Source organism: Salvelinus sp. IW2-2015, unplaced genomic scaffold, assembly GCF_002910315.2.
Source record: "Salvelinus sp. IW2-2015 unplaced genomic scaffold, ASM291031v2 Un_scaffold2998, whole genome shotgun sequence".
Lineage (NCBI taxonomy): Eukaryota > Metazoa > Chordata > Actinopteri > Salmoniformes > Salmonidae > Salvelinus > Salvelinus sp. IW2-2015.
The window spans coordinates 82,975-105,538 of NW_019944291.1; the positions used below are offsets into that span (position 1 = coordinate 82,975).

The following is a 22,564-nucleotide window of genomic DNA, read 5'->3' on the forward strand; positions in this document are numbered from 1 at the left end:
GAGGTGAGGAGCAGTGTTCATTGGTCTTAATGGTGACAGGACCCAGTCCAGAGAGACCGAAACAGCCTAATCCCTCTCTCTTTCCAGCTCTTTTTATTTGTCTATTTAACATATTTGTTTAAAAACTTCTGATAATAACAAGTTTTATGAACGGTTAGGTGTTCACTCAAACACTTATTTGAAAAGTCTGCCAAAGTTTGACAGATGGATGAATCTAAAATGTACATTTCAGTTTTCTATAAACCAATCACCCTTGTCGTATTCAATCATTAATACGTCGATAAGACAACGTTCATTACCATTCATTCCCCCAGCATGACTCACTTCAACGCACATTAACGCACATCAACAGATAGGAATATCAACATCTAAATGTCAAATGGGATTTGCGTCGGCTCAATCTGAAAGAGGACAACTGACTTTTTAGTTCCCCTCCTGCTGTGAGACTGGGTTGTCAGTTATTCAGCACTGTGGTGAGACTGAGTTGTCAGTTGTTCAGCATGTGGTGAGGACTGGGTTGTCAGTTATTTCAGCACTGCTGTGAGACTGGGTTGTCAGTTATTCAGCACTGGTGGTGAGACTGGGTTGTTCAGTTATTCAGCACTGTGGTGAGACTGAGTTGTTCAGTTGTTCAGCACTGCTGGTTGAGACTGGTTTGTTAGTTATTCAGCACTGTAGTGAGACTGATGTTCAGTTATTCAGCACTGTGGTGAGACTGGTTGTCAGTTATTTCAGCACTGCGTGAGACTGGGTGTCAGTTATTCAGCACTGTGGTGAGACTGGGTTGTGAGTTATTCAGCCACTGTGGTGAGACTGGTTTGTAGTTATTCAGCACTGTGGTGAGACTGGCGTTGTCGTTATTCACACACTGTGGTGAGACTGGGTTGTCAGTTATTCAGCACTGTGGTGAGACTGGGTTGTGAGTTATTCAGCACTGCGTGAGATCTGGGTTGTCAGTTATTCAGCACTTGTGGTGAGACTGGGTTGTCAGTTATTCAGCACTTGTGGTGAGACTGGGTGTCAGTTATTCAGCACTGTGGTGAGACTGGGTTGTCAGTTTCAGCACTGTGTGAGACTGGGTTGTCAGTTAATTCAGCACTGCTGTGAGACTGGGTTGTCAGTTATTCAGCACTGTGGTGAGACTGGGTTTTGTCAGTTATTCAGCACTGTGGTGAGACTGAGTTGTCAGTTGTTCAGCACTGTGGTGAGACTGGGTTGTCAGTTATTCAGCACTGCTGTGAGACTGGGTTGTCAGTTATTCAGCACTGTGGTAGAGACTTGGGTTGTCAGTTTATTCAGCACTGTGGTGGAGACTGCAGTTGTCAGTTGTTTCAGCACTGTGGTGAGACTGGGTTGTCAGTTATTCAGCACTGTAGTGAGACTGGGTTTGTCAGTTATTCGCACTGTGGTGAGACTGGGTTGTCAGTTATTTCAAGACTGCAGTGTGAGACTGGGTTGTCAGTTGATTCAAGCACTGTGGTGAGACTGGTTGTCGAGTTTATTCAGCACACTGTTTGGTGAGACTGGGTTGTTAGTTATTCAGCACTGTGGTGAGACATGGGTTGTCAGTTTTTCACACTGTGGGTGAGACTGGGTTCTGTCAGTTATTCAGCACTGTGGTGAGACTGGGTTGTCAGTTATTCAGTCACTGCTGTGAAGACTGGGTTGTCAGTTATTCAGCACTGTGGTGAGACTGGGTTGTCAGTTATTCAGCACTGTGGTGACATCCGTATTGATCAACCCTTTATTTATCATCCAAAACACAGTCTGTAACGACTCAGCCTCTGGCTTTCCAATAGAGGAAATAACAAGATACCACTATGGTATATTAAGGACTGGCACTTCTAGGACACACACACATACACACACATACAAATCATATGATTTTAACCAACCTCAAATGCAGTATGATACACCCAATGGTAAAAACCAAACATGTGTGGTGACCAGCATGACTTTAAGATGATTCATGACAGACAACTTCCATCTGTAACACTATAGCCTAAAGATAATAATGGGTAATGTGGGGTGCTTTTTCTTTATCAATATTCAGGTTACGTGCCCTGTATCCATCGTCTAAACAGCCATTTAGATCCTCTGCAGCAAAAGATAAGAGGACACGTAGCGTTGCGCTCAGAGCCTCAAGAGCCTGGGCCCAGTCTGGACTGCAGCAGGCCCACAGCAACCCATTAAAGCCAGTGGAGGGGAAAGCCATTCATCAGACAGATATAGAGGGGAGGTGAGGCAGAGGCAGCTTGGATTTGTTCAATGGGGATAAAGGCGTGGTTAGGAGTTAAGGGAGGGAGATTGTGGGTGGAGGGAGGRGGGACAAGGGGAGAATATTGCTGTGGTTGGTGACAGTCCTGGCTTTCTTTTGAGAGTGTCATGGTCAAACATCATGAACCATGCACACACTATAGACCTACACAATGTTGCAGCATGTTGTACTGGAAAACCCTTTTTGAACTGATTTAAGTTCCTTTAACACTTTCATTTAATCTAAAGGACCTGAACTGTGTGAGCAAATCATTTTTGGTTTATAGTAGCATAACATTTATAGTCCAAGTTATAGGCCATAAATATCAGGGTCCTCACTGCTGAATGGGCTAAAAAAAGGTCCAATGTCCCCAACAACAACAACATCAGCAACAGCAGAACTACYGTGATGTTATTTATCAAACAGGGCCGTGTTTCCACAATAATGACACTYTGTCTCTGCTATTCTATGCATTGTTTAGAAAATAGAAATAGCCCCCCTGGATAGTTCATATCTGGAAGAAATGTATTTGATTTAATGTGTCCCATTCAAAGCAATTTGCAACTGGGAGAGAGGGACATCAAACACATGAATCACTGAGCCATTTGGAGAGACTATTCATTTATCCCATAATACCTGTTTAACTGTCATCCCCTTCACTGATTAGGCTACTGTTGTGGACGGACATGACACTCCCTGGTTCTGTCGCAAATGGCACACTGTTGGCACCCTATTCCCTATATAGTGCACTGCATATGGGACCCTATGTGCCCTGGTTAAAAGTAGTGCACTATATAGGGAACAGAACGCCATTTGGGACAATCCCTCAATCAGAAGAGGAAGGCAGCACACTGGGAGAGATTCTAAAAGGAGAAGAGACTGGGAATTTGTGGATGTTCACCCAGTCTTCCCTCTAGTGGGCTGTCTCCTTAACATGGAAGGTAGCCTAGCAGTTAAGAGTGCTGGGCCAATAACTGAAAAGTCGCTGAATTGGAATCCCCGAGCCGACTAGGGGGGAATCTATCGATGTGCCTTGAGCAAGCACTTAAACCTAATTGCTCCTGTAATTCTCTGGAAAGATCGTCTGCTAAATGACAACAAAACAAAGCAAACACAGAATATTAGAATAGACTTCTTTAAATGTTAACTGGTTCCATATATGAGAGAGGGGTGAAATTGGCCATAGTTTCTGACCACTATTGAGATGGTATCACCTTTTCTAGGCCTACTAGTTGCACGAGCTTATGCTTCCGTTCAAAGATTCCACAGCCATATAGACTACCAATAGAAATATCCATTATTGAAAAGAAAAGATTCCAATGGGCTTTTTCTCGTTGAGCTTGACCCTGCTCTCTTGTGAAGATAGATATGGAACTCAAGTTCAACCATCTTGCTTGCCTCAGTGTTGGGAAACGATACAATGTCGCCACTTAGTGGTCAATTCTTCAACTGTTACCAGGGTAAGCCAAGACAGTAAATATATTTCTAGAATTGATAAGTGGTGCTTCAAATAAAATATAATGGACCTTTCGATTTCCCCCACAATATGAAACTTTTTTCTTAGACTCAGTTCTGAGAAAAGGCATCAGAAAATGAAGGACCTAGGCTATTTTTATTATTTAACTAGGCAAGTCAGTTAAAACAAATGCTTATTTACAATGATGGCCTACACCGGCCAAACCCGGACAACCTAGGCAATTGTGCGCAGTCTATGGGACTCCCAATCACGGCCGGTAGTGATACAGCCTGGAATTGAACGTGTTTGTAGTGACGCCTCAACACTGAGATTCAATGCTGCCTTAGACCGCTGCCGCACTCGGGAGCCCCTACTCCATTGTTTAGGGATATGTTTTTCCTCGTAAAATAACTTTGTATTAATGTAGGTTAGCTATATCTTCAAATAATATTGTTTTAAAGTAATGTTTCAGTCATGGAAAGTCTTCCATGACAATAGAGACATTACATATAAATATTTTGCTATTTGCATGTGAAATGTATGGGATGTATTTGCTCTATTTAAATGTTCCGCTTTGATTTGATTGTGCACATCGCAGAGTGTGGCTATTATTGGCATCAATTTATAACATGTGTAGGTACCATCTTTTTGTTTATGTACAAAAATACATTTCCGACAGAGGGCATTGTAGAGTTGTATCTATGATGTAACAGCACCATCTCCCTCTCTTTTGTTGTACGCCCCAAAACACAGCATCAGCACCAGCCTGCCTGCCTTTCTGTGCATACTTAGGTTACCTGCCTCCGTTCCACCATGAGGTTTCCATGACAAAGAAAGCGGAGACTAGGCCTCCATTCCTCCTTCTCTGTCTCATTTCGCGCAGTTATGTCTTTGGTTCGCGGCTCCCTCTCGCCATGCCTGCGGACCGCCTGTACCTGCTTTTCTCGCTGGTTGTGATCTCCTGCGGGGCTGGCGTCGTGAGGGCGGCGCCGGAGGGTGGTGTCCTCCGCGGCCTACCCACGCTGCTGGCCGCCGAGGACAATGCATCCCACTGTCCCAGACGGGTCCATCACCGGCCAGACGGCCCTTTATCAGTTCAGATTCGTCTGCCCTAACACCAGGTACAGACATGTTTGCGGTATATTTGGGTTGGGCTGGGGTTTGTGGGGCCTGTTCAGCATGTTAAAATGGTGGGGAGAAAATGTTCAGTGTGGAGAGAATAAAACATTGGGCATGATAACGGAACTGATATAATTTCTCATTGATATATCATAAAGGACGATATATGATGATGATATTAACCTATATGATATTTTGGGTATTTATCCACTCAACATAGGCTACAAACATAATACATACAAATGCTCGCAGAAATACAATGATGTTTTAAAACAATGTACACAATGATTAACCGTTATCAGTAAACTATGACACCGGTTTTACCAACTTTGTCTTCACGTATTGTAGAGTATACACATTCAATATAAAGTATCTTACTAAGATTTATGACTTTCACTGCAATCTAATAGTCTGTCCCTCGACAGATTCCCCTGGACTAATCGGATTTAGTGTTATGATTTCATTTGAAGGTTTTCGAGATTAGGGGATTATCAGTATGGCCAGTGTGAAACTGTGTTGAATGATCAGGGTTTTAATCCTTTAGTACAGCACGCCACACCATATCTTTTTCACCATTGCCTTGCTTCAAAGTCCTTTATTTAATTGACTAAGCCTCATCAAATTAGTTATTATCATGATACTATGATCAGATTAGATTAGTAACAGATTGTAGTCTATAAATAGGCTACATTTGCTCATTGTTGCTGTTGTGAAGCAGTTTGTTGGGCAGCCTGGTATGCTAAATAGGGCCTGGCCTATCTGTGTGTGTGTGTGTGTGTGTGTGTGTGTGTGTGTGTGTGTGTGTGTGTGTGTGTGTGTGTGTGTGTGTGTGTGTGTGTGTGTGTGTTGTGTGGTGTGTGTGTGTGTGTGTGTGTGTGTTGTAGGAGGAACTCGTCTGACACCGCACAGACCTCTCACAGATGCTACAGCACTTTGATCTATTTTTCATTACCTCTCAAGATTCAGCTTCATCACATTTTCATGTGCAGTTAAGGTTCCTGAGATAATTCATAGAGCTGCCACTGAATCTGAGGAGAGACCGTTAAATGGGATCCCTGCATTCACAAAGCCCACACCGCATACACCTTCAGATAAACCTTCGAAAACACCTTTAAATGCACCTCCTTGGTCTTTTAGTGTAGTCTTGTCTCTTTGTATGTGGTTTGTAAATATTGTTCCACCACAAAGGTTGTGTTCTGCACTGGTACATTCTATGAACATACATTAGTGTTCTGCAATTCTGTGTAGAAAATCAGCCATACAAACAAAGGTTAATATTACTTTTGTCATTGCAATACACAAACTGCCTCACTTCTGCGTCTCACTTCCTGTTTCCTGTGTCTCCCAGAGCCGCCCTTTGCCTGAGGGTCCTGGTGAAGGATCAGGTGACCGGCGGCGCCTGGGTGGGGCCCAGGTGGAGGGTGTTTGTCAACCACACCCTGAGTAGCCAGGCCCTGACTGGGGAGAGGGGAGAGGTGCTGCTCAGGGTCCCCTACAGCCTGGGCCTCAGCCTCACCATTGTAGCTAGCATGGAGGGATACGTCCTCACCCCGTTGCCCTGGAGGACCACCAAGAGACCTAGTGAGTAGCACTGTGACAGTCTGRCCCCACCTGGAGGMGTCCCTGAGAAGCACCCAACCAGCTGACCTATGGGTGTCGGGTGTGGCTAAATTCTAGAGTTTMAAYTGGGATAGTTCACCCAAACCACTAAATGATATAGCTGTTTGYTTCCTTTCCTTTAAAGCATTGATTTGACACAATGAGCAAAATACGATGTTCACCTACTGTGTCACATAGCACATTAGCATCAGTGTTTGTTTTTGCATTGGAGCAAAGCACAATTTAATGCCGTACACTACATTAATTGTATTGATTTCTTACTCTCAGAAGCAGGATGCACTCACTATGTATAGCACGTGTAGCCAGCGAGTCTGAGGCAAGCGTTTTGTGCTGAAATATAACACCATAATGCCATGTCATATCTAGTGTCAGCTAATTGCAGCTGTATTGAATAAGATGTTAAGGGGACTCTGACCACCATTTTGACATGCTGTATTTAGTAAGAGGAGACTTAGGGCTTCTCTCTCTCTCTTGCTCTCTCTCTCTCTCTCTCTCTCTCTGTGTCTCTCTCTCTCTTGAATAAGGCAGAGAGAACAGAGAAAGATAAAGAGAGAGAGAACAGAGAAAGATAAAGAGAGAGGGGGCAAAGAAAGAACTGAGAGAGAGGTGACTGGTGGTACAAGCTATGCTCTGTGTCATCAAAAGCCACCTCCCTTCTCTCTAATCTTACACGCAGGACCATAAAAAGCCCTTTTCAATGTCGCCATCTACTGGTGTCTTTGTAGAAGTACAGAAACATGACACACTACAAAGGGACCCTTTTGAAGGTACATCTCAATAGTGTCTAGTGATTTCCTGACTGGAATGTCACCTGACCTGACCTCATGTGTTTTTACAGTATTCTCCTCAGTGACCTTATCGCTGCTCCCTCAAAACCAAGGCAACATCTGGCTGTTTGACGACTCCGTGCTCATCACTGGGAAGTTACCTGGTATGTGCACGCATCTGGAAACTGTCACTTGAACGTAACCCTAAATGTGATGCAACATCTTACTCTTTAAAACTAATTTTAGTCTACTGTGGCAGAAGTGCTTTGGTAGAGGAATTAACTCCATCTTGTCGTTTTCTTTATTCCACAGACTTCTCCTACCAGCCCAGCGTTCAGTTCCCCAAGAGTCACCTGATGCTCTCAGACGGCAGTAACACCTCCACAGTGATGGCCTACCTGACTGTGCCACAGCGCCACCTAGGCAAGGACTGTGTCAACTGCACCCCAGGCATCATTCACAACAAGTCAGGTGGGCTCAGCAAATCGAATACATGGAGTGCAGTGCACCAAACTAATGGAATGAGAGGTGGTATTGATACATGAAAGTAAGCATTGAACACTTCCAAGTTGAGGAATACTTCAAAGATTCTGGCTGAAGTAGCCCTGTTCATTTGCTGAAAAACTATTCCTCTTTAATGTTGTAGTGTTTGTAGAGCCTGCGATATTTTTAAACGTTGGACATGTTGTAATTCTCTCCCGTGTGTTTGTATGTCACAGGAGGTTGGTGCAACTTAATTGGGGAGGACGGGCTCGTGGTAATGGCTGGAGCGGAATTAGTGGAATGGGATCAATTACATCAAACACTTGGTTTCCATGGTTTCCATGTGTTTGATGCCATTCCATTTGCTCCCTTCCAGCCATTATTATGAGTCCTGTCCTCCCCTCAGCAGCCTCCACTGTTGTATGTGTGTTCAGTGTTCAGGATGTTGAGTTGCGGGCGATGCAGCGGTCAGCACTCTGCTGTACTCTGGTGGTCAGGAGGTCCAGGTGAAAGGCCCCATCCAGATCTCCCTGCCCCTGGCACACACCACCAACCTGAGGCCCTCGGACACCCTCCCTGCCTGGGACTTCAACAACCAAGACAGGTGGGGAATATAGCTACTAGAGAAGTTTGTGGTCATACGCACATCCTTAAAAACATACAAGCAGGTGCTGGGTAATAAAGAATACTTGTAAAGAACAGGAAAGCCTGCGCACTGTTATGCTCCCAATTCACCTCTTTATTGGAATGTTTCGATCCAAACCGGCTCTTCGTCTGGTCAAAACAAAGATGAACATCCGGTTTGGATCTAAACCTTGTCAATAAAGAGGTGAGGATTGGGAGCATAACAGTGTGCGGGCCTTCCGTGTCTTTACGAATATAGCTTATAGTGCAACAGAAGGACTAGGACGAACTACCTTAGTAACTTGTTCAAAGGCTTTGTTTACAAAATACTTCCTGTGTTCACTTATTTTGTGGAACTGGAAGTATCTGCCTGTGTCTTCCAAGTTTTACTTCATACATTTTCCTCACAATGTTTCGTCCTCCAGGTGCYTGGGAGAACCAGGGTCTGGGGATAGTGAAGATGGTTGGAGATCATCTGGTCTGGACMTACATTGCTTCTCACCTGGGTTACTGGATCGCTGCACCCCTACCCTCCTCCAACGGTATAACGATTGTAACGGTCCAAAATGAAGTTTTCATGAATTGAATGTTACAAATKAACTAAATGATGGAGTCTCACTCTCAGTATTGTCTTCAAACATGTCTTACTATCCTGGAGAACATATTGACCACAATCAACATAATATAATCAACTCATCTCTGTCTGTACCTGTCTAGGTTATATGGGCCATGCCAGCTCAATGGAATTCCTCTCCTACCACACCTACCTGCTCATAGGAATACTGGGTGGGACWCTGGTTATAGTCTTGGGGTTTCTGGCTGTGCTGCTGTGTCAATGTGGGTAAGAGACCAACCTAATTAACTAACGTTACTGATYGTGTGTCAACTGCAGCTGGAAATATCACAGATGGGGGTGTGTGGGGCGAAGGGGGTTGTACAAAATGTTTACAGTAAGTTATACAATTTAAAACATTTGAATAGCCAGGATTGTTCTACTAATTATTGACACAAATGCTGATTATATGAAGTTAAACGTACACATAACAAAGATCCCCCAAAAGACCCACTGTGTATTGACTACCTTGTCTGCTTCTCAATCAACCTGCTGTGTTGACTGTCATCTGCAGAGGTTCAGGTTCCTCTCAGGGGCCGAGGAGGAGGAGGAGAGCACGRTTCTCTAAGCTGTCCGTTCTGAAGAAGGACCAGACCACCTCCACCCACATGGAGGAGGGCCATGCCATGATGTCCTTCCACCCCGGAGACAGAGCCCACGGCCTGGCCTCGCGCAGCGTCCAGTGTGACCCCTCCGCTCCCAGGCACAACAAAGCCAACTACAACATCTATGTGGAAGACCCCGGGCGTGGGTCCGCCCTCCTGTATGAAAATGTGGGGAGCGGGGCCAAGGGACCCCAGGCATCACACCACTACGTCAACAGTGAGGAGGTGGCCAGGCTGAGGGAGAGGTCCAGAGAGGAGCAGAACAGAGCCCACCTGGGTGGAGGTGCTCAGCTGCTCCACCTTTACAACCAGCCTGTGGCCATCCTCCAGGCCCCGGAGCGCTTCAGCAGCCAGGGTGGGGAGCAGCAAGGATCAGGCTGCAAGTCGGCCACCTTCCCCCGCAACGGAGGAGCCTATGACACCCACTCCCACTCTGAGCAGGGCGGTCAGGACAGCTACACCCAGACCCTCCCTAAGAACCCCCACCATGCCCAGGGAGCCAACCCCCAGCAGGGCGGCCAGGACCAGCCCCAGGCCCTGGAGACCACTCCCCAAGGCCCAGCCTCTAATCCTGGGGCGTGGGGCCGTTACAGCAGCCTCCCGGAGTCCTCCGTTTCCGTCCCCGGTACTCTGAACGAGGCGGCTGGAATGAGGGCCTTCAGCAGTGGGATGGGGGGCCCCAGTGAACTTCAGGGGATATCAGAGCGAACACTCCTGGAGTTGACCCGAGGCAAGGCCTCGTCGCCTCACCCCAGGGCCTGGTTCGTCTCCCTGGATGGGAAACCAGCCGCCTCRGTCCGCCACTCCATCATAGAGCTCCAGGGACGCCACCCACGGCCCCCCAGCAGCAAYGACACCAGCCTGGACTCTGGCGTGGACATGAATGAGCCCCAGCAGAGTGTGAGGGAGGCGGAGCGAGAGAGGCCTTCCATCCGGGGCTCGTTCCCCCACCACAGCAGAGGGCGCTACAGCGAGGAGCAGGACCTGAGCAGCAGTGAGAGCGGCACCACCGCCACCTGCACCCCTGAAGACCCCTACCTGAGGAACATTCTGGACGGGAGCAGCGGGGCCATTCCCAATATCCCGGAGGAGAGGGACGGGATGGACACGTCCAGTGCACAGGAGGACAGTGAGTCGAGGGGGACACCGCCCCCACGCAGGCTGAGGAAGGTGAGGGAGAAGGGGAGGGCCGAGAAGAGAAGYGCCAGGCACCATGTCAGAGAAGAGAGGCTGGTCAAACGGAGCTAAGGCACTGCTCACCAGAGATGGACTGGGATGGGACTTATTTCATTACCAGTCAATTCTGGAAGTGTATTGACATGATTGGCATTCAGTAGTTAATGGGCTTTTTTCATGTCCAGTTGCATGGTCAGTGCTTTTTCCTGAATTGGCTGCGATGGTTACAGAAACGTTGAGTCTGTCAAGAAGGGATTGAGTTTATTGTTTATTGTTTTCCTATAGGGGTCGTACATTGACGGACGGCTGAGACAATGTACGGCGATGTTAAAGCGTTTTCTGTGGTTTGATGGATGTGTATGCTCCAGTCCTTCTTAAAGGAATAGTTAGATAGATGCTAGTGCGACACAGCAGTAGTATGGCTTCAGATCGTCTCATTCCTGGCATCTGCATCAAAGAAGATGCGTTCTTTACACTGCCTGCGATGAGGAATTAGAGATACTGTATAGAGAGATARTGAAGGGTAATTAGAGAGGATAGAGGGCTGTATTGGGCTGAGCCGATGAGATCTGGCAGCAGAGACGGACAGTGATACAGTCCTCCTGTACAGAACACTGACACTTACCCACCGTGATTGCCTGCCTTTAAAGGAAATCAATATAAACACCATTGCCTGCTCTGCTCACAGTGTTTAAGACTGGCTGTACCCAGCCATCTGTCTGTCGCTCTGTTTATAAACCAGACACTGATTCACAGCTGTCCCTTTTAGAGGTCATCTTTACACCTCTATTAAGGGGAAAATACCATATTTCTTTGAGAATGCATGAAAGGTATAAAGTAAAATGTTGTGTATGAAAAGAGAAAGTATGTGTATTTGACTTGTAGTGTGAAGACAATGGAAAGGATGTCTCCTCTTAGGGACATTAAGTCTGAGGGATACTAATCCAGTCATGTATTACTTTAACGTATTCTTCTTCAAATAGTTACTGTTGATGTTCAATGATTCCTGTTCCACGAGCAGATCTTACACAACACATCGYTGTTCTTACATACAGATGGAGTATGGGGAGGTGGTCAGTTTAAGCTTTCATTGTTCAGTCTAAAAWGCACAGAACACTTTCATTTGCCTGTTTGTGATGCATTGGAGCACAATTGGGAACGATACATATAACATAATATAATTTGATTGGTTAGAACCCACTGCAATGAGAACGTAATAAGTGTAACATAAAACACTCAAATAAATGAAAGCACTCAAATTAGTTTTTTTTTGTTTTTTGTAAAAAGTGAGGTGGTATTTCAAATGAACACAAACTATATTACTGTGATGGACTGATATATTTGGAGAAGCACACAATCTCCCCCTGAAAATGATCTGACCAGCGATATCAGTCGTCCTGCTGCTAAATTTGAAACGTCATTCATATTTTGCCCATATTTAGTCTTCCTCGTGGTGTGACATCACACACGCCAGTCCTTCAGTGTGTATGAAGATAAATACTGTACATGAATAGCTTTATTTGGTATGTACATACTCAAGCATATGATCTAGTATGTGTGATAGTGTATTTTTATGTATGTATGCATACATCGTCCTATCCTTTCTCAGCAACTGCGAAGAMAAATGTTCTGAGAGAATGCTTCTCAGAGTGAAGAAAGATTTTTTTTGAGCCATCATCACTATTCATAAACCCAAGCTTTAGTGTTTGTGCTTTACTTCAGAGGTTTGTTACATTATTGTATGTTAGCTTTGGTGCGATGAATAGGTTCAAATGTGATCTGGAGTGTAAAAAGCTTGACGACGTAGCAACTTGTACCTTCTAAATGTAGCAGCGCAAGTTATACACCTGACGAATGCAGCGATGATTTATGAAGCTTAAAATGATTGAATGCTGAACATTTTGTTGTTGTTGTGTTCGCCACTGATGAAGTTGATGAAAAACAAGCTGTGTCAACCGTTGGAGGATTGTATAAAGTATAGTATGTAATAATATTTYTCAGAGACRAAACAGACCCCACTGGCCCATTCTTTTCAAAGYGGCCTTCACTGAATGTATTTCCTTGTATTTATTTCATTGTAATGTAGTGTATTTCTACTGTCCGTGTTCATTTAACATTAACTGGCATTCAGGCTTTTGAAACGGGCATTTCTTGTGTTGATTACGTCAGTATATTACAGTAGTGTGATTAGTCTGCCTTTTTGTGCACTTATCAATGCCTAAGTAATAAACTCACTTGATACCAAGATGATGCATGTCTAAGATTTATTCAATAATAAATGTCAATGGAATGAAGTCAGAATAACTATAAAAAAATTAGCATTGACAACAATTGCATAAACAGCTTTATAATGAAGACCGCACAGGCTCTGTCCATAAAATAACAAAATAGATTATTTTGTATTTACAGTTTGGGTCATTTGCTATGGCATCTGCATACTTTGTCCATTCCAGCATGACTATCTAGTGATCAACTACAGCCTAGTAGTGGCCCTTAGATTCCCTAGTCTACCCAGTCATGGACACCAGCTCAGAGGTGCCAAGCTCCTCCCCCTCTCCCAGTGGGACACACCGCCCCAGCAGCCTCCTCAGAGCCAGCCGGAACTCCCTCGACGCAAAGTAGTACACAAACGGGTCAAAGCAGCAGTTGAGGCTGTTGATGCTCAGCGCTAGTTTRTAGTATCTGTACAGRCTCTTGCCCTGGGCGTGGAAGACTAAGTGCAGGCCATGAAGGGTGATSGTTGGTAGGTAACACACCACAAAGCACAGGGTTGCCAAGGCGACTGTGGTCTGAGCCCGTCGCCTTGACAACACTTCCCTCTTACCATCACTGCCTTCAGCTGCCGTCGGCAACGACCTGTGCAGGCCTCTCGCCACGGCAACGTAACAGCTGACCAGGACGGCTAACGGCAACACGTAGAACATCAGCAGAACCACTAGGAAGTAGARATAGGCTACTGATTGGTGAATGAACAGTTYACGYGGAAGCACGTCGAAGCAGGTYGTGATGYTTAGCTCGACGACCCGRAGGGTGAGGTCACGGWGGASCAAGGGYGTCTGAGTAATCAGAACAAATGCCCAGATGAGGACGCAGGCGATGGTGGCTCTCCGGGCGGTGCGCCAGTGTTTGGTGCGTAGYGGGCGTACGACACCGCAGTARCGCTCGAGCGCRATGGCACAGGTGGTGAGRACGGAGCAATGCATGTTGCAGTTGAGGGCTGTGGTGGTGAGGCCACAGAGGGCAGCGCCCCACGGCCAGTCATTACCCCACAGGTGGTACAACACCTGAGAGAGAGAGAGAGAGAGAGAGAGAGAGAGAGAGAGAGAGATGGGCTTAGTGGTCATCAAATATTAGCTGTCCAACTAGAAAGGAAAAGTTTATGTAGAAACTTAGTGACATGTGACAGCAATAACAGTGCAGATTAGTTGTAACCGGTGCCAGAGTGTCAGAGACAACCTTGTACATGGCACTTATGAATGCGCTGTGTGTTACCTGTAGTGGCAGTGACTCACCTGTAGGGGCAGGAAGGCGCTGTAGAGCAGGTCTGCCAGCGACAGGTTGATGGCAAACACAGACGTGGGAGTGTGGCGTTTGTAATGGACGTTCAGCAGCGCTACCAGAGACAGCAGGTTGCAGGGGGTACTGCACACAAACACAGMCAGGTAAATAACAGGCACAGCCACGGTCATCACAGGACTGACCAGCATCTCCAGGGTGGCGTTGTTGASCCCTCTGGCCACCGCTTCTGAGGAGGTGTTCATCGTGACTGACCACAACAGTAAGGTGACCACAGCAACAGGGAGAGTTGACCAGGGTGACCGGTCCTGTCACTTAGGTTGGGGTACAAGCATTACTGGGAATGATAAGGGAAGAAAAGAGAGTGTTATTACATTCCATTTGAATACACCAAAACCACACTATGTTGGAGGAAGTAAAAGATATTGGTTAGGCAACGAGATAGTAGTGTTGTTGAATGTAGAAACAGTGTGATGCTAATTCATCCATGTGAAAGACGAACAATGTTTTCCTCTGACACTATACTAACGTTACACTAGTTTCACTATTCACACCGTGACTAAAACTGGAGAAAGCCCCTGATGTTCCTTTTAAGAGGTGAATGCAAATTGTTGTAATGCTCACATGGGACTTTCCATCGTCCCTATTTCACATCTGTGTATGTGGAAATACAAATTGGAACAGGAAATGTACTGTCATAAACAGCTTGAGGTGAAGTTAGTTACTTTTTCCAATTGACATATTATTTGTATTTTGCATTCATGCCTTCTACATGCTGTTGACCTATTGCTCTAGTACAGGGTTTCCAAAACTCGGTCCAGGGGTAGTGTAGTTTTTGCACTACACAGCTGATTCAAATAATCAAAGCTGGATGATTAATTGGTTATTTGAATCAGCTGTGTAGTGCTAGGGAAGAAAATAAATGTGCACCCAGGGGCCAGGAACAAGACGGTAGCTCTCCAGGAACATTGTTGGAGTGAAAACTTACAAGACGGTAGCTCTCCAGGAACCTTGTTGGAGTGAAAACTTACAAGACGGTAGCTCTCCAGGAACATTGTTGGAGTGAAAACTTACAAGACGGTAGCTCTCCGGGAACAGAGATGGAGTAAAAACCTACAGGAGAGTAGCTCTCCAGTAACAGGGTTGGACTTAAAACCTATAGGACGGTAGCTCTACAGAAACCTGGTGGGAGAGAAAACCAACAGAACGGTAGCTCTCCAGTAACAGGGTTGGACTTAAAACCTATAGGACGGTAGCTCTACAGAAACCTGGTGGGAGAGAAAACCAACAGAACGGTAGCTCTCCAGTAACAGGGTTGGAGAGATCAGATCTACAGTACCAGTCAAAGGTTTGGACACACCTACTCATTCAAGGGTTTTTCTTTATTTTTTACTATTTTCTACATTGTAGAATAATAGTGAAGATATCAACTATATGAAATAAGATATGGAATCATGCAGCAACCAGAAAGTGTGAAACAAATCTAAATATATTTCAGATTCTTCAAAATAGCCACCCTTTGCCTTGATGACAGCTTTGCACACTCTTGGCATTCGCTCAACCAGCTTCATGAAGTAGTCACCTGGAATGCATTTAAATTAACAGGTGTGCCTTGTTAAATGTTAATTTGTGGAATTTCTTTCCTTCTTAATGCATTTGAGCCAATCAGTTGTGGTAGGGGTGGTATACAGAAGATAGCCCTGTTTGGTGAAAGACCAAGTCCATATTATGGCAAGAACAGCTCAAATAAGCAAAGAGAAACGAAAGTCCATCGTTACTTTAAGACATGATGGTCAGCCAATGCAGAACATTTCAAGAACTTTGAAAGTTTCTTAAAGTGCTGTTGCAAAAACCATCAAGCGCTATGATGAAACTGGCTCTCATGAAGACCGCCACAGGAAAGGAAGACCCAGAGGATAAGTTTATTGGAGTTAACTGCACCTCAGATTGCAGCCCAAATAAATGCTTCAGAGTTCAAGTATCTAAATCAAATTAAATCAACGTTCTTTTGTTGTTGTCATATGCACAGGGTGCAGTGTTTCGCTACACCTGCAAAAACATCTGCCAAATGCGTGTTTAGAGAGAGAATGCCAACAGTGTGCAAAGCTGTCATCAAGGCAAAGGGTGGCTACTTTGAACAGTCTAAAATATCAAATACATTTGTATTTGTTTAACACTTTTTTTGGTTACTAAATGATTCCATATGTGCTATTTCATTGTTTTGATGTCTTCACTATTATTCTACAATGTTGAAAATAGCAACAACAAAAAAATAAATKATGAAACTTGAATGAGTAGGTGTGTACAAACTTTTGACTGGTACTRTAGTATTTTACTTTTTAGCACTTTTTTTACTGTCGAGGAAGCTTGCTGATAAGAATTTGCACCACTTACATGTCAACAACAAAAAAACGTAGATTTAATTTGATTTAGATAGCTTGAAGTAGGTGTAGAGCTGTGAAGCAGCATTGTGAAGCTTATGAATTGTTATAAAAAAAATCTCCCAGGCTATGTATGCGGTCATTGAGATGAAACCTCACTGATTTTCCACTCTGATTTCAATAGCTAGGTTTCCATCCAATTGGCAACAGATTTTCATACTAGTATTCTCAACCCCGCATAAAGAAAATACGTGCATTTCCCCACCAGTGGAGTGTTTCCACCAAAGGGACTTCTTGGCGGATTAAAATCAGTGCGGGATGACGTAAATGATCTAGCGTTTGTAATAGATCTTAAAGCAGCATGATACACTGTGTCAAGAGTTTTTAAGGTACTTGCTGAGGCCTGCATATAGACAATATCACCATAATCCAGCACCGATTTTAAAAAAGCGCATTGAACATGATCCTTTCTGCCGTTTGACAAATAAAAATAATCTAGATGTTTTTTGTCCATAATAATCTCACCATGTAGGCAATACATGTGCTCTAGACAACAGCGCTATCTGCGCCCTGCTTGCTGTTGGATACAGCGCATGTGCCTATACCAGAGCGGGGCACACTCACTATATAAGGCAAACAACTGTGTGACAAACCCACCAGTAGAGTTAAAAATGTGATGGAAACCCATTTAACTTCTATTTTTTATTCGGTACATGGGAATTTAATCGCAAATTGTATTTATATGTGCACCACGTCATGACGCACAGCCTTGTATCTGCAACAAGTCAATATGGTTTTAAAGAAGAAAAATAAAATAAATGTTTTTTTTAAATAAACAAAAATATGGTTTTTATGCGCAGTTTCGAAAATTCGCATGAAAATCTGTCGCCAATCGGATGGAAAACTAGCTAGTGTCAGTGAACTATAGAAATAAAACTGTGACCAAGAATAAAATTAACACTTACAGCTAACATCTCCATGGAAGAACATTTATCTGTAAAATCTAAACTGATTAATGAAATGTATTGTTGGTGACTTACCTTTATGCACATGTGATGCGCACTGTCAGTGCTGCTACATTCAAGTGTGTAATCAGCAATATCACACAGGAAATGTGTTAGAAATTATTTGTTCTGTGTCTTGCCCAATGACAATGATGTTGGTTCGCTATCCCTCACCACTAAGGAACTGAACATGTGCCTGTAGTGTACCAGGGTGCATGCTGTTGACACGTGGTGAAAAGGCACTATCTGTGTCACTGCAAAGGAAAATACAGTAGCTGAACACAACAGTTTGTGGAGACAGAAAGGAAACCACCTACTGTACCTTTACTCCCTGTTCTTAAATGAAATACACATCTTAATACTATGCAAAAGCAGTTTCCTCTCATATCACCAATCTAGTGCTGTTTAATACAAAATATATACTGAACAAAAATATATTTGCAACATGCAACAATTTCAAAGATTTTACTGAGTTACAGCTCATATAAGATATTCAGTCAATTGAAATACATTCATTAGGCCCTAATCTATGGATTTCACATGACTGGGTAAGGGCGCAGCCATGGGTGGTCCTGGGAGGGCATAGGCCCACCCACTTGGCAGCCAGGCCAACCCACTGGGGAGCCAAGCTCAAGCCAATCAGAATGAGTTTTTCAACATTTGACAGACAGTAATACTCCTCAGCACCCCCCACACACCCCTTCAGACATCCCGCAGGTGAAGATGACGGATGTGAAGGTCCTGGGCTGGTTTGGTTACACATGGTCTGCGGTTGTGAGGTCGGTTGGACATACTGTCAAATTCTCTAAAAAGACATTGGAGGCAGCTTATGGTAGAGAAATTACCATTCCTTTCTCTRGAAAAAAAAAAGCTCTGGTGGACATTCCTGCAGTCAGCATGCTAATTGTACGCTCCATCAAAACTTGAGACATTTGTGGCATTGTGTTGTTTGACAGAACTTGCCTTTTATTCTCCCCAGCACAAGGTGCACCTGTGTAATAATCATGCTGTTTTATCAGCTTATTGATATGCCACACCTGTGAGGTGGATGGATAATCTTGGCAAAGGAGAAATAGTCACCAACAGGGATGGATGTAAACAAATTTGTGCACAAAATCTGAGAGAAATAAACTTTTTGTGCATATGGAACATTTCTGAGATTTTTAATTTCAGCACATGAAACGGAACACTTTACATGTGGGGTTTATTTTTGTTCAGTGTATGAAATACAAGAATGGGTTGTGAGACACTGCTGTAGCCTACTCACAACAAAAAGCTGTTGTTAGTTCAGGAAACCACAGTGGAGAGGTGTAAGGAACAGCCCAAAATCACACACACACCTGCAGCACAGGATGCAAACGGTTTGTTTCACACCTCCTGTGCTGCAGGTGTGGGTGTGTGTCTAGACTTCTATGGCAGAGGAAGTCGGCTAAATTGTACCTAAAATTGATGTATTCTTTTTATTGTATTGTTTTCTAAGATACAAACACATCCCAGGTAATAAAGATAATACAAAGGCAGGTAAAAAACACACAAAAAACATGTTTTGTCAGTTGATAGTTTCATTGTGTAGCAAAATGAGTCATCAATAGCTGTCATGTACATATTACGGTTATTTGCGAGTTCACAAAGTACATATTCCACATTTGAGTCCATCTGCTCCACAGAAGTGTATCAGGAAAAGTCAACAGAATGACAAAGTACATCATTCTTCATCACTGTGTGTACAGAGGAAGTAAATACATACTTCACTGAGAATCTACTGTACCTAGGGTTACTAGCCTAGTAGATGCACAATGCAAAGAGATTCTAGAACCTAGATAATGTAGGCCTGGCTGTAGTGTCCCTTCTCCTGATTACCAAGGTACAGTATGTGTTAGCAACCATTAACCAATCACTCTTCTCCATTGCTGCCCTCCCCCTCMTCCCCCTCCCCGCTTCGGGCATTGCAGCGGTTGCCATGGCGTTTTATGCCCCACACCACGTCAGAGCTGAAGGGGCAGAAGAGGCAGCGGTACATGCCCTGTCTGTGGTTGTGGTAGATATGKTTGAGTAGCGAATACTCTAGTATGAAGGCCTTGCTACACTCTTTACAGCAGTAAGGTTTGGGCACGTCGTGCTTGTAGCTCACGTGGTAGATGGCATGGCCCTTCATCTTGGAGCGCTTGCCGCACAGGCSACAGTTGTARCGACCCCCCTGGCGCTGGATATATTTGGTCAGGAAGGCCTCTTCCTGCTTTTTGTGTTTGTCACTTTTTTTGTTGTTGTTGGTCTGTAGCTCCTCCTCTTCCTCTTCGTCRTGATCATCTTCCTCACTGCCTGCCATAGAGCTTCTCTTTCGTTTCATGGGGCTGCCGGCTGAGCGGGAGTCCTCTTCGTTGTCCTCGCCTCCCTCCATCTCCTCTAGTCCTCTTTTCCTACCTTCCTCCTCTTGCTTCACTCCTCCTTTGTCCTCATCCTCCTCTTCTGCCTTGGGCTCACTGGAAGGATGACTACTGTCTTTTGACAGCACATCTACACTGATACCTTCCTGTTCTTCTCCCCCCTCCCCCCTACGCTCATCCCCTTCTCCCTCCTCACCGCCCTYTTCTCCCCCMTCTCCCTGGCCCTTCCCAGAGAGRCAGTGGCAGGTGAGCAGGTGGTCGTAGAGTCGAGGGAACTCCCTGGCCGTGTGGAAACACACGCTGCAGTGGAACAGCCGTGCCGTGCGCTGGTAGAAGATGGCGTTGCCCAGGCGACCCACAGGCGTGTCATCCAGGCGGCTTGGGTGGATCTTAGCGATGTGGATGAGGTAGCTGCAGTGGCTCTTACACTGGAGCAGACAGTGGGGACACTGGAGGTGCTGGAGATAGCTGTCTGACTCCCGGTCTCTGTCCCGCCCCTGGCCGCCAGAGGAGGAAGACTGCCTCTTGAGTTCCATAACAGCTCCCTGTGACTCCTTAATGTCCACAATGGCTTCTTTTGACTCTGACTCATTAACTTCCATCATGGCTGACATGGACTCCTTCACGTCCATTGCGGCTGAAATTGACTCCTTAACGCCCATTGTTGCTTCCGTTGACTTCTTAAAACCCATCATGGCTGTCTCTGAGTCCTTAACCTCCATCACGGCTTCCATTGACTGGAGCTCACTGGACACAGAGGGGAGTGAAAAACTTGCCGTTTTAATTATTGATTGTTGTTTATTTGAATACGACTGAATGTATGTAATACATAAGTGTTGTTAGTAATACATTAGTAATGACAACGTAATTTAACAGTTGTCCAAATGCATACAAATGTACAAGCTAGCATTGTAGCCCGTCTGTACATCAGAAAATCTATGTCACTAACAACGTTGTGCAGGTGTCAACATTTGACACTAGCTTAATCTAGATTCACATCCGGCATTGTAGAGGCATAATTCCAGCCATGTTCACAGAATGAAAGTATGCTAGTTCATTCCAAAATAGATTTAGCCTAACTCAAGCTAGCTTACTGTGTAAACAATAGCACATAGTTCGTTCGAAAATGTACATTTTAACTCACCTATCAATTCTCAAAAAGCCAATGAAACACACATTCCATATTTCCGTGACTAGATAGACAATGCCTGATTGCTGTTCGTTTACATTTTGCCGAATAATTTGATGAAATAGCAAAAATCTGCTATAATGTAACAGTTTTTCCTGGGGAGCCTTTCTTTGGCTTATCAGAAATGACGCTCAGTACGTTGAAGTGACGTAGCCTCCATCATTAACTCTCTACTCACCGTTTCGGCTCCCTGCTGTTCTGTATAACAGAATAATCCATGCGTGGTCTATCCTGAACTTCTTGGTTCGCTCTGTGTTGCTTCTTCTCGTCMTTTTGGCTAACAGAAGGTGAAGAAGTATAGGTTCTGCTCGGGATATCGCTGGGATAAATCGTGGGAACCGCGTCATCCCACAACAATCTCTTTCTCGGTGTATGGAGTCGAAAACATTCTTTGCTGAAATGAGCCTCGCATATCCGAGTGCCGTTCAATACGCCATTCTCGTGTAAGGAGGCGAATTCCACCAATTTTAGGAATACGATGTAGTCTTCTGGAAAAGAGTGGAAACTGGTGGTTTGCAGCCCAGGACAATGCACCTTGTCGGCGTTTTGTAAATAGAGTAAACTGGGGTAAACACCAAAGCTGTGATCGAAAACCCATACTAACATACGGTGTACTACATACTTAATGAGTATATACTATTAGTTCATTTTAGCATACTGTAAACGAACAGTATGCTTTCAATTGAGCGTAGTAGTTCTTCACCTGTCTACCGGAAGTTGATGCTGTTGCGATGCAACCTCTCGCTAGCTAGCTAGCATAAGAAATTACTAGTTAGACATTTTACGAATTCGGGTGTGTTCTTAAATTCAGTGCCAGAGTGCGCTCGTAAATTTAGAGCGTTGTCAGATTGTCCGTTTGTAAATTCAGAGCGTTTTTCGCTCTTCGAGCGCACACTAGACGCTCGGGCCAAGGAGTAGGGTTGATTTGAGCGTTCTGACCTTACAACGGCACCCAAGCTAACGTTGGCTAGCTTGCTAGCTACTTCCAGACACAAATGAGAACACTTTGACCATTTTACTCGCCCTACAGGGGTGTCAAACTCATTCCACGGAGGGCCTAGTGTCTGCAGGTTTTTGGTTTTTCCTTTCAATAAAGCCCTAGACAACCAGGTGTGGGGAGTTCCTAACTAATTAGTGATGTTAATTCATCAATCAAGTACAAGGGAGGAGCGAAAACCCGCAGACACTCGGCCCCCCGTGGAATGAGTTTGACACCTGTGCCTAGCAGACCTGGTTCGGCAGTGTTCATGTTATCCAGTGCGTTGGTGACTGTAATAGGCTGGACACATGACATTTTTAACAATGCTTTTTTCCGATAACTAGTTCGTCACATCTGTCATGGAGCSCAGTTTCATAGTTTTACTATATGT

At 44.7% G+C, this 22,564-nt stretch overlaps 3 protein-coding genes across 4 annotated transcripts; 1 reads left to right on the forward strand and 2 right to left on the reverse strand.

The window, feature by feature from the left end:
- The first annotated feature begins 4,495 nt into the window (after nt 1–4,495).
- LOC112075136 (protein FAM171B-like) lies at nt 4,496–11,020 on the forward strand. The gene is given in 9 exon segments (XM_070440781.1): nt 4,496–4,758; nt 4,760–4,834; nt 6,181–6,413; nt 7,291–7,383; nt 7,532–7,690; nt 8,153–8,302; nt 8,749–8,868; nt 9,044–9,167; nt 9,454–11,020. Coding segments are annotated over 9 exon segments (2,514 nt in total). The 5' UTR covers nt 4,496–4,537; the 3' UTR covers nt 10,793–11,020.
- A 1,947-nt stretch (nt 11,021–12,967) lies between these two features.
- Nucleotides 12,968–17,807, reverse strand: LOC112075134 (P2Y purinoceptor 8). The gene is made up of 3 exons (XM_024142167.2): nt 17,658–17,807; nt 14,233–14,573; nt 12,968–14,004 (listed from the first exon to the last, which is right to left on the reverse strand). The coding sequence occupies exons 2-3, from the start codon at nt 14,479–14,481 to the stop codon at nt 13,228–13,230; spliced, it is 1,026 nt and encodes a 341-aa protein (XP_023997935.1). The 5' UTR covers nt 14,482–14,573; nt 17,658–17,807; the 3' UTR covers nt 12,968–13,227.
- Nucleotides 17,808–18,767: 960 nt separating this feature from the next.
- On the reverse strand, nt 18,768–22,257 carry LOC112075135 (myoneurin). Of its 2 annotated transcripts, none has more exons than XM_024142169.2 (2): nt 21,373–22,257; nt 18,768–20,752 (listed from the first exon to the last, which is right to left on the reverse strand). In XM_024142169.2, exons 1-2 carry the CDS (start codon nt 21,798–21,800, stop codon nt 19,516–19,518), a joined length of 1,665 nt encoding a protein of 554 aa, XP_023997937.1. In that variant the 5' UTR covers nt 21,801–22,257; the 3' UTR covers nt 18,768–19,515. The 2 variants fall into 2 exon arrangements, with proteins under 2 accessions (XP_023997937.1, XP_023997939.1); XM_024142171.2 differs by lacking the exon at nt 21,373–22,257 and adding an exon at nt 21,150–21,338.
- Nucleotides 22,258–22,564: the final 307 nt, after the last annotated feature.